The 15,389-nt window shown below is 44.2% G+C and overlaps 1 protein-coding gene across 4 annotated transcripts in view; it reads right to left on the bottom strand.

Annotated features, from left to right (window-relative positions):
- The window catches only part of LOC140185573 (arsenite methyltransferase-like), a 65,282-nt gene that overhangs the window by 46,202 nt on the left and 3,691 nt on the right, over positions 1 to 15,389 (bottom strand). The window contains exons 2-5 of one of the 4 annotated variants that reach the window (XM_072238925.1): positions 13,415 to 13,615; positions 11,797 to 11,848; positions 10,099 to 10,226; positions 308 to 458 (exon numbers count right to left, since the gene is read on the bottom strand). In XM_072238925.1, the coding sequence (XP_072095026.1) occupies positions 308 to 458; positions 10,099 to 10,226; positions 11,797 to 11,848; positions 13,415 to 13,497 (414 nt within the window). In that variant the 5' untranslated portion in view covers positions 13,498 to 13,615. Of the gene's footprint in view, positions 1 to 307; positions 459 to 7,143; positions 7,226 to 10,098; positions 10,227 to 11,796; positions 11,849 to 13,414; positions 13,670 to 15,389 lie in introns of those variants that run through there. The other 3 variants (XM_072238927.1, XM_072238926.1, XM_072238928.1) reach the window with 3 other exon arrangements.

Below are 15,389 nucleotides of genomic sequence, written 5' to 3'. Positions count from 1 at the left end.
ATTGTGACTGCCTATCCCATCATAATTTTATGAAGTCACATAATCTGATAAATTCTCATGATTCTACAAACTTCTAACATGTCTTCCCCCAGCCTCAGATGCTCTGGAAAAAACAACACAAGTTTGTCCATCCTCTCCTTATAGTTCATACGTCTTCTGCACCCTCTCCAAAGCCTCTACTTCTTTCCTAGAGTGGAGAGGATGCTTCCTATGGTGGGGGCATCCAGAACTACAAGGCACAGCCTCAAAATTGAAGGGCGACCTTTTAGAACAGAGGTCATGGGAAGACCAGAAATGCATGCATTACCTGCCCATCAGTCATGTCTATCCCAGTCACGTGGCCCTTCTCTCCAACCAGTTTGCTGAGCATATAGCAGTCCCGGCCACTCCCACTTCCCAAATCCAGGATCCAACAATTCTCCAAAGATTCAGGAACCACCAGTCCACATCCGTAATACCTGTCAAATATCATAGAGGAAATAACAAATGAATCCATTACCTGAAAGAGGAGTGGAAACAGGATTGCAGAGCAAAGTTCCCAAGACCTTGGGGCAGCACTGGAGAGACTGCAGGGTTTCAAGTTTCAAAATAAATTTATTATCAAAGAACATACTTGTTACCATATACTGTACTATCTTGAGATTCATCTTCTTGCAAGCATTTGCAGGACCAAAAAATTAGAGTTTCTGGACCAAGAGCAAAGGAAAAGAACTCATCCGTAGTCAATTTTGGATCCTGTATGACAACCTCATCAACACTTGGGAGTTGCAAATCATAAACACAAGAGATTCTGCAGAGCTGGAAATCCAAAGCAAAATGCACATGGGACAGTATCTATGGAGAGAAATAAACAGTCCTGATGAAGTGTATTAGCCTGAAATGTCCACTGTTTATTCCTCTTCATTGATGCTGCCTGACCTGCTCGGCTCCTGCAGCATTTTGAGTGTGTTACTTTACGCAGTTACTGTTTAAAGAGGCAAAATGAGTAACACTGATATTTGGTAAGAGTTACTTATCATTTCATAGAAAAACATAGAAAACTACAGCACAGAAACAGGCCTTTTGGCCCTTCTTGGCTGTGCCGAACCATTTTCTGCCTAGTCCCACTGACCTGCACACGGACCATATCCCTCCATACACCTCCCATCCATGTATCTGTCCAATTTATTCCTAAATATTAAAAAAGAACCTGCATTTACCACCTTGCCTGGCAGCTCATTCCACACTCCCACCACTCTCTGTGTGAAGAAGCCCCCCCGATGTTCCCTTTAAACTTTTCCCCCTTCACCCTTAACCCATGTCCTCTGGTTTTTTTCTCCCCTTGCCTCAGTGGAAAAAGTCTGCTTGCATTCACTCTATCTATACCCATCATAATTTTATATACCTCTATCAAGTCTCCCCTCATTCTTCTATGCTCCAGGGAATAAAGTCCTAACCTATTCAACCTTTCTCTGTAACTCAGTTTCTGAAGTCCCAGCAACATCCTTGTAAACCTTCTCTGCACTCTTTCAACCTTATTAATATCCCTCCTGTAATCTGGTGACCAAAACTGAACACAATAATCCAGATTCGGCCTCACCAATGCCTTATACAACCTCATCATAACATTCCAGCTCTTATACTCAATACTTTGATTAATAAAGGCCAATGTACCAAAAGCTCTCTTTACCACCCTATCTACCTGTGACGCCACTTTTAGGGAATTTTGTATCTGTATTCCCAGATCCCTCTGTTCTACTGCACTCCTCAGTGCCTTACCATTTACCCTGTATGTTCTACCTTGGTTTGTCCTTCCAAAGTGCAATACCTCACACTTGTCTGTATTAAACTTCATCTGCCATTTTTCAGCCCATTTTTCCAGCTGGTCCAAATCCCTCTGCAAGCTTGGAAAACCTTCCTCACTGTCCACTACACCTCCAATCTTTGTATCATCAGCAAATCTGCTGATCTAGTTTACCACATTATCATCCAGATCATTGATATAGATGACAAATAACAATGGACCCAGCACTGATCCCTGTGGCACACCATTAGTCACAGGCCTCCACTCTGAGAAGCAATCCTCTACTACCACTCTTTGGCTTCTTCCATTGAGCCAATGTCTAATCCAATTTACCACCTCTCCATGTATACCTAGCGAATGAATTTTCCTAACTAACCTCCCATGCGGGACCTTGTCAAAGGCCTTACTGAAGTCCATGTAGGCAACATCCACCGCCTTCCCTTCATTCACTTTCCTGGTAACCTCCTCAAAAAACTCCCAACAGATTGGTCAAACATGACCTACCACGCACAAAGCCATGTTGACTCTCCCTAATAAGTCCCTGTCTATCCAAATGCTTGTAGATTCTATCTCTTAGTACTCCCTCCAATAACTTACCCACTACCGACGTCAAACTTACCAGCCTATAATTTACCGTATTACTTTTTGATCCTTTTTTAAACAACGGAACAACATGAGCCATTCTCCAATCCTTCGGCACCTCACCCATAGACATCTTAAATATATCTGCCAGGGCCCCTGCAATTTCAACACTAGTCTCCTTCAAGGTCCGAGGAAATACCCAGTCAGGTCCTGGGGATTTATCCACTTCAATTTGCCTCAAGATAGCAAGATCTCCTCCTTTTCAATCTGTGCAGTTTCCATGATCTCACTACTTGTTTCCCTTAATTCCATAGACTTCATGCTAGTTTCCTCAGTAAATACAGACGCAAAAAACCCATTTAAGATCTCCCCCATTTCTTTTGGTTCCGCACATAGCCAACCACTCTGATCTTCAAGAGGACCAATTTTATCCCTTACAATCCTTTTACTCTTAATATACCTGTAAAAGCTCTTTGGGTTACCTTTCACTTTGACTGCCAAGGCAACTTCATGTCTTCTTTTAGCCCTCCTGATTTCCTTAAGTATTTTCTTGCACTTTTTATACTCCTCAAGCACCTTATTTACTCCCTGTTTCCTATACATGTCATAGAACTCTCTCTTCTTCTTTATCAGAGTTGCAATATCCCTTGAGAACCAAGGTTCCTTATTCCTATTCACTTTGCCTTTAATCCTGACAGGAACATACAAGCTCTGCACTCTCAAAATTTCTCCTTTGAAGGCTTCCCACTTACCGATCACATCCTTGCCAGAGAACTACCTGTCCCAATCCACGCTTTTTAGATCCTTTCTCATTTCTTCAAATTTGGCCTTCTTCCAGTTTAGAACCTGAACCCTAGGACCAGATCTATCCTTGTCCATGATCAAGTTGAAACTAATGGTGTTATGATCACTGGAACCAAAGTGTTCCCATACACACACTTCCGTCACTTGTCCTAACTCGTTTCCTAATAGGAGATCTAATGTTGCATCCTCTCTAGTTGGTACGTCTATATATTGATTTAGAAAACTTTCCTGAACACATTTTACAAATTCTAACCCATCTAGACCCCTAACAGTATGGGAGTCCCAATCAATATGTGGAAAATTAAAATCCCCTACCACCACAACTTTATGTTGCCTGCAGTTGCCTGCTATCTCTCTGCAGATTTGCTCCTCCAATTCTCGCTGACTATTGGGTAGTCTATAATACAACCCCACTAATGTGGCCATACCTTTCCTGTTTCTCAGCTCCACCCATAAGGACTCAGTAGACAAGCCCTCTAATCTGTCCTGCCTGAGCACTGCTGTAACATTTTCCCTGACAAGCAATGTTACCCCCCCCCCCACCTTTCATTCCTCTGCCTCTATCACATCTGAAACATCCGAACCCTGGAATATTAAGCTGCCAGTCCTGCCCCTCCTGTAGCCAAGTTTCACTAATTGCTATAACGTCATAATTCCACGTGTCAATCCACGCCCTCAACTCGTCTGCCTTCCCCGTAATACTCCTAGCATTGAAATATATACACCTCAGAAGATTTTTACCACCACTCACAACCTTTCTATTTGCAGCTTTGCTTGAACTTTTAACCTCATTTATTTTCACCCCAGCCCCACTGTCAGCTCTGGCACTCTAGTTCCCATGCCCCTGCAAATCTAGTTTAAAGTCTCCCCAATAGCACTAACAAACCTCCCTGAAAGGATATTGGACCCCTTGTAGTTCCAAGTGTAACCCGTCTCTCTTGTACAGGTCCCACCTGCCCCTGAAGAGGTCCCAATGATCCTGAAATCTGAAACCCTGCCCCCTACACCAATTCCTCAGCCATTCGTTCATCCTCCAGAGCATCCTATTCTTACCCTCAATGGCACATGGCACAGGTAGCAATCCTGAGATTACCACCCTCGAGGTCCTGCTTTTCAACTTCCTACCAAGCTCTCTATACTCACTCTCCAAGAACTCTTCACTCTTCCTTGCTATGTCATTGGTACCGATGTGCACCACAACATCTGGCTGGTCACCCTCCCACTTCAGAATGTCATGCAAGTGATCAGAGACATCCTTGACCCTGGCACCCAGGAGGCAACAAACCATCCTGGATTCTCTGTCATGACCACAGAACCTCCTATCTGTACCTCTAACTATCGAGTCCCCTATCACTACCGCTCTCCTCTTTTTCCACCCTCCCTTCTGCACTGCAGAACCAGACTCAGTGCCAGAGATCTGGCTGCTGCAGCTTGTCCCAGGTAAGTCAACAGTATCCCCCCCCAACAGTATCCAATGCGGTATACTTGTTGTTGAGGGGAATGGCCACAGGGGAACCCTGCTCTACCTGCCCTTTCCCCTTCCCTCGCCTGACAGTAACCCAATTTCCTGTGCTCTCCTCCTTTGGCGTAACTACCTCCCTGTAGCTACTATCTATAATCTCCTCATTTCAATAACACAATGAATATCACAATAACACAATGAATAACACAATAACATACTGATTGCACCGTATTTCCTGTATATCCCAGAGCTTTTAGACTTTAATCTGCATTGTTATTGTTTTGCCTTGTTCTATCTCAATGCACTGTGTAATGATTTGATGTGTATGAAGAGCATGCAAGACAAGCTTTTCACTTTATCTTCATACATGTGACGATAATAAACCAATTCCAATTCCCATTTGGACTCAGGTTTATTCATCACAGGTACCTCGAACATACAAAGGCATCGTTTTGTGTTAACAACGAACACAACCCAAGGACAGCCCACCAGTGTCACCACACATTCCGGCACCAACATAGCATGCCACAATGCTCAGCGGGACAACACAGAACACAATCAGCAACAGCAAAACAAGATCCTTTCCTTCCTTCTCCCACTCCCCCCACCCACACACACAGACAGACAATCCTCCAGCCCCAGGTTCCCAGCCTTCAGCCACGGGGCTTTGAATTCAGGGTTTCTGATCAACCTTCGGATTCTGATCTTCAACATCGACCTCCAGACCAGCCAATGAAGGGACCCTGATTTCCAGGTTCAAACTTTGGGTGTGCCAACTGACCGGCCCTCATTTCTTCTCCTCTGATCCAGGGGAACTGGGAGAGCCCAACATCCACTTGTCCACCAGTTCTGATCGAATTACAAACCAACTTCATCCAGGAAGAGGAGATAAATTTTAACCCCATGTCAGCAATAGAACATTACAGACACCTCTCAGACTTCAATTGACTCCAATTAGGTCTTTTACTGCACAAATAAATGCTTTTTTTGCACAGTCTTTTCTTTTCCCTCTCTTCATTGTGTATGACCTTGTATAATTGATACTCTGTGTGTTGTCAGTAATTGTGTGCCTGTGATGCAGGTGCACACAGCTGTTACACTGTACCTGCACCTCACTCACTGTGCCTGTGCACATGACAACAAACTCTCGTCGACTGGCCTTGGAGGGAATTTCCCCAGAAGAATGCAAAGCGGTAACAGACAGCTGTACAAGGTCAAGTGTGGGTACTCATAACACTGTGGACTCCAAGCTTGACTGACAGGGGGATTACCTAATCATCAGCAACTTGACTATCACCAAAATAAAAATTCCTCACCACCTAGTCACAGATCCACTACTTCATCCCTCTGTTCCTCCACACTGCTAAGAATTCTGGCATTAACTTTGTACTCCTGTCTTCAAGTTCCATCTTCCAAATCAGATTACTTCATACTTTCCAGATCAAACTGCGTCTGCTACTTCTCAGCCCAGCTCGACACCTTATTGCAACTTATGATGACCATCTACACTAACCCCAACATCGCCAAACTTCCTGTCATCTGCAGAATTGCTAACATGATGGGCCAGACCACTGAAACTGAGACCATCTTCACAGAAGGAGACAGACCAGACTCTAGCAACTTCAATGGAGCCTCCCCACGGTCCATCAGATAACCTTTTAACACACCTTTTAAAAGCATCTTTTGGAGGTATAGACCTTAGCTAGTTACCATTAATGTTGTAAAGCTAACTTCTGAGTACATAAGCCTTTCAAATTAAAAACATACCAGTTACTGATTCAATAAACGATATTATCCATCTGGTTTATGAGCTTCCTAGAACTAAACAACTTAACAGTCAGCTTGTCTGTTTGAAATAACCCATTATCTTGTACTCTACCCTTGAGCAAAAATAAAGCAGGTGCAGTGACTCTTTACAGAGTATTTTCAAAATACAGAGACTACTTGCAAAGCTGAGTGCTTTTCATTCATATTTTAAAACTTCCACTTACGACCAGAAGTTAAACAACTGTTAGTTGGAAGTTTAATTATCACTGTTCCATCTTGCAAGATGCTGTGTTTAGAAAGCAGGGTTAGCAAAAATACCGAGGAGTAAATAATCTATTACAACTCCAGGGGAAACCCTCACGTTCACAAAAAGAATGAGCAAGCTTCATATAAGCAGCACTCAAGGTCAAAAATTCAATCCGTTCTCCAGCACCACAAGGCAGGCATCCTACAAGCTGTATCTCTGTCTGTTCAAACACAATTGGGATGGTCAATTAATGCTGACTTTGCTCTCGGTATCTACACACTAAATCAATTTATCTACAAGCAATAAACTTCATGTTTGACTCCAAATAACCTTGAGCAGTGTTTCCTTAAGGTAAGATCACACTTGCGCACAGGTGGGCCCTCTACAGGAGAAAACGGATAGTGACAACATTAAAGGCTTATGCGTTAAATGTACGCCGTAGGTATTGCGTACCCTATGCCATAGGGTGACATGCACCTCCCCAAAAATGTAACTCACGCATTGTGGCGACACAGACCGCAACAACTGTGATTGGTCCGCTTGGTAGCATTGTGTTTCCTCCTACGCATTTCTGGTTGCTTTTCTCCGCCATGTCTGTACACGGATGCAAAATAAACAGTTGGAGACGATGAACCAAATCGTCAAATCTACCTGCCAACATCCGAAAATATTTGAAATGCATTTCCTCGTCCATGTCTCTCATGAAGAAACTCAACACAGTGGCATAGAAACTCTTCCGCCAACTAGCGTTTTGGCGGTGAATTGCACAGTGACGCAGACACAACTACACATGCCCGCTACGGCGTAGGGCTACGCAAAAGTATAAATCAGGCCTACGGCGTAGCCCGTACGCACAAGTATATATCAGCCTTAAGTGTAACGCCTTACTGCGCCCATGATGGGGGTTGAACTCCCACTGCTGCCTGTAAGAAGTTTATACATTCTCCCCAGGACGGCATGGGTTTCCTCCCACATTTCAAAGATGTACAATAAGTTGTGGGCATGCTATGTTATCACCAAAAGCAAGGCAACACTTTATGCTTATATTCCACACCTCATAACTACACTGACACAGTCACTATCCTATTGTGTTGCTACCTAGAAGAGTTCCTCTTGCCAAGAGGAACTTTTGTCACTTTATCATTTACTGCCAGATTCACCCTACGAAGAGATACTCCTGCACCTAGCATCACTTTATGGACACATGATTAGTCTATGCATACAAGGCCACACTCAACAGTGTTCATAGAAATGTTTTTGTATTTATATTTTGTGTGTTTTTTATGTTTATTTTGTATTTTCTATCCTGGATTTCATTCTCCTTTACACTCGTGTACTAAAGAATGAGAATAAACAACCTTGAATCTTGACACACAGTCTCTCCACGGCACATCCTCGGGCCACGTTGGTCATTGACACAAACCACACATTCCACTGTATGTTTCAATGTACATGCGTCAAATGAAGCTTTTGACTTCAACCGTTCGAAGTTCAAGGTAAACTTATTATCCAAGTATGTACACATCACCATATACTATCATTTTCTTGCAGGCATTCACAGTAGTACAAAGAAATACAACTGAATCAATGAAAAGCTACTACGACTGACAAAGAGCCAACATGCAAAAGAAAGTAAACTATGCAAACAGTAAAGAAACATGTAATAATAAATAAATAAATGCTGAGAATGTAAATTGTAGAGTCCTTAAAAGTGAGTCCGTAGGTTGCTTTCAGTGATCAGTTCAGTGTTGCGGTGAGTGAAGTTATCCACGCTGGTTTAAGAGCCTGACGGCTGAGGGGTAATAACTGTTCCTGAACCTGGTGGTGTGAGATCTCTGGCTCTCGTACCGCCTTCCCGATGGTGGCAGTGAGAAGAGAGCGCAGCCTGGACGGCAAGGGTCCTCCACGACTGGCGCTGCTTTCCTGTGACAATGCTCCTTACAAGGGTCCTCAATGACTGGAGCTGCTTTCCTGTGACAATGCTCCTTGCAGATGTGCTCAGTGGCAGTGTGGACTTTTTCTGTGAGGAACTGGGCTGTGGGCTTAATACCACAGGAGACCAACCAGCTTTGAAATTACAATACAAGAGTACCACGTTGGTATGATCAGTTGTGTACGTGCTGAGGCAAACAGGAACAGATGCAGGACAAAACCATAGAAACCACAGAAAACTACAGCACAGAAACAGGCCTTTTGGCCCTTCTTGACTGTGCCAAACCATTTTCTGCCTAGTCCCACTGACCTGCACACGGACCATATCCCTCCATACACCTCCTATCCATGTATCTGTCCAATTTATTCTTAAATGTTAAAAGAGAACCCGCATTTACCACCTCATCTAGCAGCTCATTCCATACTCCCACCACTCTCTGTGTGAAGAAGCTCCCCCTAATGTTCCCAAAGTGAAATAAATTCTGTACCACCTCACCACCACCACTATATGTAGACACTCCTGCCTCCAGTGTCACTTTATAAACATATATCTATACCAGCTGCCTTATATATTTATAATTATCATGTTTTCTTTTGTGCTACTGACATTATTCTACAGATGTGTAGCGGAGAGCATCCTAACAAGCTGCATCACTGCACGGTACAGAAACTGCACTGTGGCGGACAGGAGGGCGTTACAATGGGTAGTCATAACTGCCCAACACATCACCGGCACCAGCCTACCTGCCATCAAGGATGTGTACAGAAAGGTGCCAGAAGAGAGCCAATAACAGCATGAAGGATCCTACCCACCCTGCTCATGGACGGTTTGCCATCAGGGAGGAGGCTACACCTCATCCACATCAGGACCACCAAACTCAAATACAGCTACTTTCCCCAAGCAGTAAGGCTGATCAACACCTCCACCCACTAACCCTCCCCTCCACACCCCCAACCACCACTACTTTAACATTTCCTATCTTATGTATGGACATTCCCGTCCCTAGCATCACTTTATAGACATACAATCACATAAATATTGTACTGTCTCAGTACTTTTATATTTGCATGCTGTAGCACTTACTTTTTATTCGCGGTTATTTTGAAAAGAACACTATTCTTTGCATTTCTGGTTAGATGCTAACTGCATTTCATTGGCCTTGTATCTGTACTCGGCACAATGACAATAAAGTTGAATCTAATCTAATAAATAAGCTATCTTGCATATTTTTAACTGGAGACAACATGAAAGACTCAAGGAGGACAGAGGACTCTGGGCAGTCTCTGTCAGTGGCCTATGCCCCAGAAGGGCCAATTGGGCTTAAGAAGATGTATTTATATTTGTTGTGTTCTTATTATTATTGTGATCTTTAACTTATTGTGGTTTTCTATGTGCTGTATCAGATCCAGAATAATAATTATTTCATTCTCCTTTACACCTGTGTACGGGAAATGACATTAAACAACCTTGAATCTTGAACATCACAGATCATGATCATAAAGATTATAAAGATTTCAGACCTGGCGCTCACTTCCTCGTGAACATCCTTCAACGCTTCACGCACATGTTTAACGCGTGCTTTAGCAGGAGTGACACAGGCATTCAGTACCAGATCTTCTGTTCGCTTCAGCCTCTTTCCATAGTAATCCTGTTGACAAATTGCAGAGCATCAGAGAGCTACAGTGTAGCCAGGAGGGGACAAAACTTATTGAGCCCTAGGGGGAGCAGCACATGGGAAGGGGTGAGGTAATCTCTCGAAACTCATAAATTCATTCACCACAACTAGACTATAATAAACTGTTGTAGCAAAAGGTGGTTAACACAACGCTTTACAGTAACAACACAGGTTCAATTCCTGCTGTAAGGAGATTACACGTTCTCCCCATGACAGCATGGGTTTCCTCCAGGTGCTCTGGTTTCCTCCCACAGTCCAAAAGACGTACCAATTGGTAGATTAATTGGTCATTGTAAATTGTTCTGTGATTAAGGCTAGGATTAAGCTAGTCACCTCGCTATAGGAAAGATGTGGAAGCATTGGAAAGAGTACAGAGGAGATTTATCAGGATGCTGCCTGGTTTAGAGAGTATGCATTATGATCAGATATTAAGGGAGCTAGGGCTTTACTCTTTGGAGAGAAGGAGGATGAGAGGAGACATGATACAGGTGTACAAGATAATAAGAGGAATAGATAGAGTGGACAGCCAGCGCCTCTTCCCCAGGGCACCACTGCTCAATACAAGAGGACATGGCTTTCAGGTAAGGGGTGGGAAGTTCAAGGGGGATATTAGAGGAAGGTTTTTAACTCAGAGAGTGGTTGGTACGTGGAATGCACTGCCTGAGTCAGTGGTGGAGGCAGATACACTAATGAAGTTTAAGAGACTACTAGACAGGTATATGGAGGAATTTAAGGTGGGGGGTTATATGGGAGGCAGGGTTTGAGGGTTGGCACAACATTGTAGGCCAAAGGGCCGGTACTGTGCTGTACTATTCTATGTTCTATGAAATCAGGGGATTGCTGGGTGATGCAGCTCGAAGGGCCAGAAGGGGCTATTCCACATTATATCTCAATTAAATTAATTAACAGTAGAACCAGCATTGAAATAAATTACTTTGACCTCCTAGCAACACACACAAAATGCAGGCAGCATCTATGGAAAAGAATGCAGTCGATGTTTTGGGCTGAGACCCTTCGGCAGGACTAGAGAAAAAAAGCTGAAGAGTAGATTTAAAAGGTGGGGGGGGGGGGGAGAGAGAAACACAAGATGATAGGTGAAACCTGAAGGGGGAGGGGATGAAGTAAAGAGCTGGGAATTAAACTAGCAAAAGAGACAGAGGCCATGGAAGAAAGAAAAGGGGGGAGGAGCACCAGAGGGAGGCGATGGGCAGGCAAGGATATAAGGTGAGAAAGGGAAAGTGGGGATGAGAAATGGCGAGGGGGGGGGTGCACTACCGAAAGTTTGAGAAGTCGACGTTCACGCCATCAGGTTGGAGGCTACCCAAGCAGAATACAAGGTGTTGTTCCTCCACCCTAAGTGTGGCCTCATCACGACAGTAGAAGAGGCTACAGATTGACATATCGGAATGGGAATGGGAAGTGGAATTAAAATTGGTGACCACTAGGAATTCCCACTGCCTGGCCTGCTGAGTTCCTCCAGCATTTTGTGGGTGTTGCTTGGATTCACAGCATCTGCAAATTTTCTCGTTTGTGACGGGGTTACCTTGACCTCCTCATGGATTTTCAAATGCTGACTGCAACTAGTTGAAGACAGCCTGCAAGGAATAATTAAAAACCAATGGTCAGAAGCTCCACGTAACCTTGCCTTCCCCGACAGAAATCCACCATTGCAATTTAATGATTAAAAAACTTGTATCTATAGGTCTCCCTCAGTTATGAGGGTTACATTCTGGAAAAGGCATAGATCGAGTGGACAGCCGGCACCTTTTCCCCCAGGGTGAAAATGGCTAATAAGACAGGTCATAATTAGTTGATTGGAAGAGAGTATAGGGGGATGTCAAAGGAAGATTTTAAACATGGTGATCAATGAGAGACTGATACATTGGTGACATTTAAGAGACTCTTAGATAGGCCCATGGATGAAAGAAAAATGGAGTGCTACGTAGATGGCTACCCCTTGAGTTTGTTGAAAGAGGGAGGAGGCAAAAGAGACAGTGTGAGATTCAGTTCTGCCAGACGGAGGAGGGTAGTGGTGGAGGGGACGTGGTCCGGTTTGTTATCGAGAGAGAAGATGAGAGCTTTAAGGCCTTTGTGATGGGGTACAGGCGTGTATAGGGACACGACATCAGGATAGAGACTGCAGATACTGGAATCTGGACCTACAGTGTGCTGGACACCCCAAGTTCCTCCAGCACTCTGCGGTTCGACGCAATTTGTGCCGCTGACCCATCACACTACAGCTGACGATTAAAGCTAACTTGTTTATTCTCCCAACACACACAAAAAATGCTGGTGAACACAGCAGGCCAGGCAGCACCTATAGGAAGAGGTGCAGTCGACGTTTCGGGCCGAGACCCTTCGTCAGGACTAACTGAAAGAAGAGATGTTTATTCTCCGTTCTCAGACATCCCACCTCTCCCGGAACTTCCGGAAGTCTCCCGCATATTAATAGTGGCTCCCTGATGTCCGCAAATTATATACAATATCACAGAAATCAATTTTTTTGAGAGCGAGCGAGAGAAAAGTGAGAGAGAGCGCATGTGCGAGAGTGAGAGCGAGAGCGTGCCATGGCAAAGTGTTCCAAAAAAATATAAAACGTACGTCACCCCAGACTACCCTAAAGTGTACCCCTGCCTAATAGGAGTCAAAAACAATGACAGTGTTGCTCGCTGCACTGTTTGCAACAGTGACTTTTCTATTGTCCATGGTGGGTTAAGACTGTAAAAGACATGTTGAGGTGGGTTTAACAGGTGTCATTCGTTCATTAGCATAGCTAACGTTATTTAAACTAGCCAGCCAGCTGCTAAGGAGCTACTCTATTGCAGTTATCCCACCTCTCCCGGAAGTCTCCCGCAAATTGATGGTGCTACCTCCCTGAAATGAGTTTTTGCAGGGTGGGATGTCTGCGTTCTGACGGAGAGATTCCATCAGAAACGTTCACTGATTCTCCACAGACATAAACACGCGACACTCTGCAGACGCTGGAGCAACTCTGAAGGTCCGGCACCATCTTGTGGAGAGTAATAAACAGTCGACGTTGCACGCCGAGACCCTTCATCAGGACCGGAAAGGAAGAGGGCAGAAGTTGCAATAAGGTGGTGGGGAGGGTGCAGGATGAACCATTTTTCTTCCGCTCTACAACGCACAGAAGACAAGCATACCTTTCGCCAGAGCCCGGCTCCTGCGCCATTACTCCGCCTGTCAAAGTCCAGCGCGCTCTTCCGGACACCCACGTGACCGACATCCCGGCAACCTGTCAATCATCTGCTGCAAACCCGGAGCGCGCGGTCCGATGCTCTTGCAGGTTCATTGCCCTAAACGAAAGATTGAAACGTCCAGAGGTTGTACGTTGCAGGTACCTTCTGCGGGAATAGAATTGAAAAAGCTAAAAAGATGCAATTAAATAAAAAAAACACTAAATAAAGTGGGCGTAGATTCGGTTTCCAACGCCAGATGAAAAGCCTAATGTTTCCAGTTTACCTATTTTTTTCGGAAAATACAAATCACCAGTGGGCCTTGCTCGCATCTTTCCAAAGTACACAACCAATTCATTGGTCTTACTGATGTTTGGTTCAAGGTTACTGTGGCGATCACCCAAGTAGCCGATGAATCTGACTGCTGTACACCTCTTCGTCGACATCTGAGATTCTGCCAACAACGGATGTGTCACCGGCGAATTTACAGATGGCATTTCAGCCACACAGTCATGAGTGCGAAGAGCAGTGATTCCCAAACATTTTTGGGTCATCGCCCCTTGGTTCGGAGATCACATCCCCAGCACTCGCCTCTCCCTTCCCAACCACTACATAAAAACTATAAAGAATTTTGATTTATGATGCACAGTGAAAGAAAATCGTAACTGCAAATTCAAAGCAGTGAAAAATAATTGCAAAAATATTTAAATCTATTTAAAGCTACAAGTAAAATGATGGCAACACAGCAACACACATCTGGTGAACGCAGCAGGCCAGGCAGCATCTCTAGGAAGAGGTACAGTCAACGTTTCAGGCCGAGACCCTTCGTCGGGACTAACTGAAGGAAGAGTTAGTGAGAGAGTTAAATGATTTCTTTATTTAATTACAGTAAAAACAAATTTATTAAATGATTTTAGAGTGTATATTAGTAGTCCAAATAACTATTCACTACATCATAGCTTTTTCACCTTTCAATGAGATGGCTGGGTTTGGTGCAGTGATATCAGCTTGTCAACATCAGATATGATTTTTTTGAACCCTGTCTGTTGCACAAGCAAATGACATTGGTGAGTAGACTCAAGCAACACACACAAAATGCTGGTGAACGCAGCAGGCCAGGCAGCATCTCTAGGGAGAGGTACAGTTGACATTTCGGGCCGAGACCCTTCGTCAGGACTAACTGAAAGAAGAGGTAGTAAGAGATTTGAAAGTGGGAGGGGGAGGGGGAGGGGGAGGGGGAGATCCGAAATAATAGGAGAAGACAGGAGGGGGAGGAATGGAGCTAAGAGCTGGAAAGCTGATTGGCAAAAGGGATACGAGGCTGGAGAAGGGCGAGGATCATGGGATGGGAGGCCTAGGGAGAAGGAAAGGGTGAGGGGAGCCCACAGAAGATGGAGAGTAGGCAAGAAGTAATTGTGAGAGGGACATAGGGAGAAAGAAGAGAGAGAGGAAAAAAGGGGAAAATAATAAAAAAGAGGATGGGGTAAGAACGGGAGGAGGGGCATTAAACAGAAGTTTGAGAAGTCAATGTTCATGCCATCAGGTTGGAGGCTACTCAGACGGAATATAAGGTGTTGTTCCTCCAACCTGAGTGTGGCTTCATCTTGACAATAAAGCAAACCCCTCCCTTACTGCTGGCAGAATTAGTTCTTCTCCAGCTGTATGGGGCTTTCCTGCTTTAGCAAGGAGCAATGAAATGTTGTATGAAGCATGGAAACCATCACTATTTTGTTGTGAAGGGCTGACAAACATGTTTTGAAGTGTTTTCTATTTCTGAAAGTTTTCACAAAATGTCTGAAAATAAACCAAATTCTTGTTTGCTTTATCAGAGTGTATTTTCCGCAAATATTCATGGCACCTGGATGGTTTCATTGCCTCATTTGAAAAAAGCTTTTTCACACAACAGAAACATTGGCTGCAGTTGGTTGCTTGGTATTGATAT

Source organism: Mobula birostris, chromosome 21 (assembly GCF_030028105.1).
Source record: "Mobula birostris isolate sMobBir1 chromosome 21, sMobBir1.hap1, whole genome shotgun sequence".
Classification (NCBI taxonomy): domain Eukaryota; kingdom Metazoa; phylum Chordata; class Chondrichthyes; order Myliobatiformes; family Myliobatidae; genus Mobula; species Mobula birostris.
This window is presented reverse-complemented; position numbering and strand designations above follow the sequence as displayed.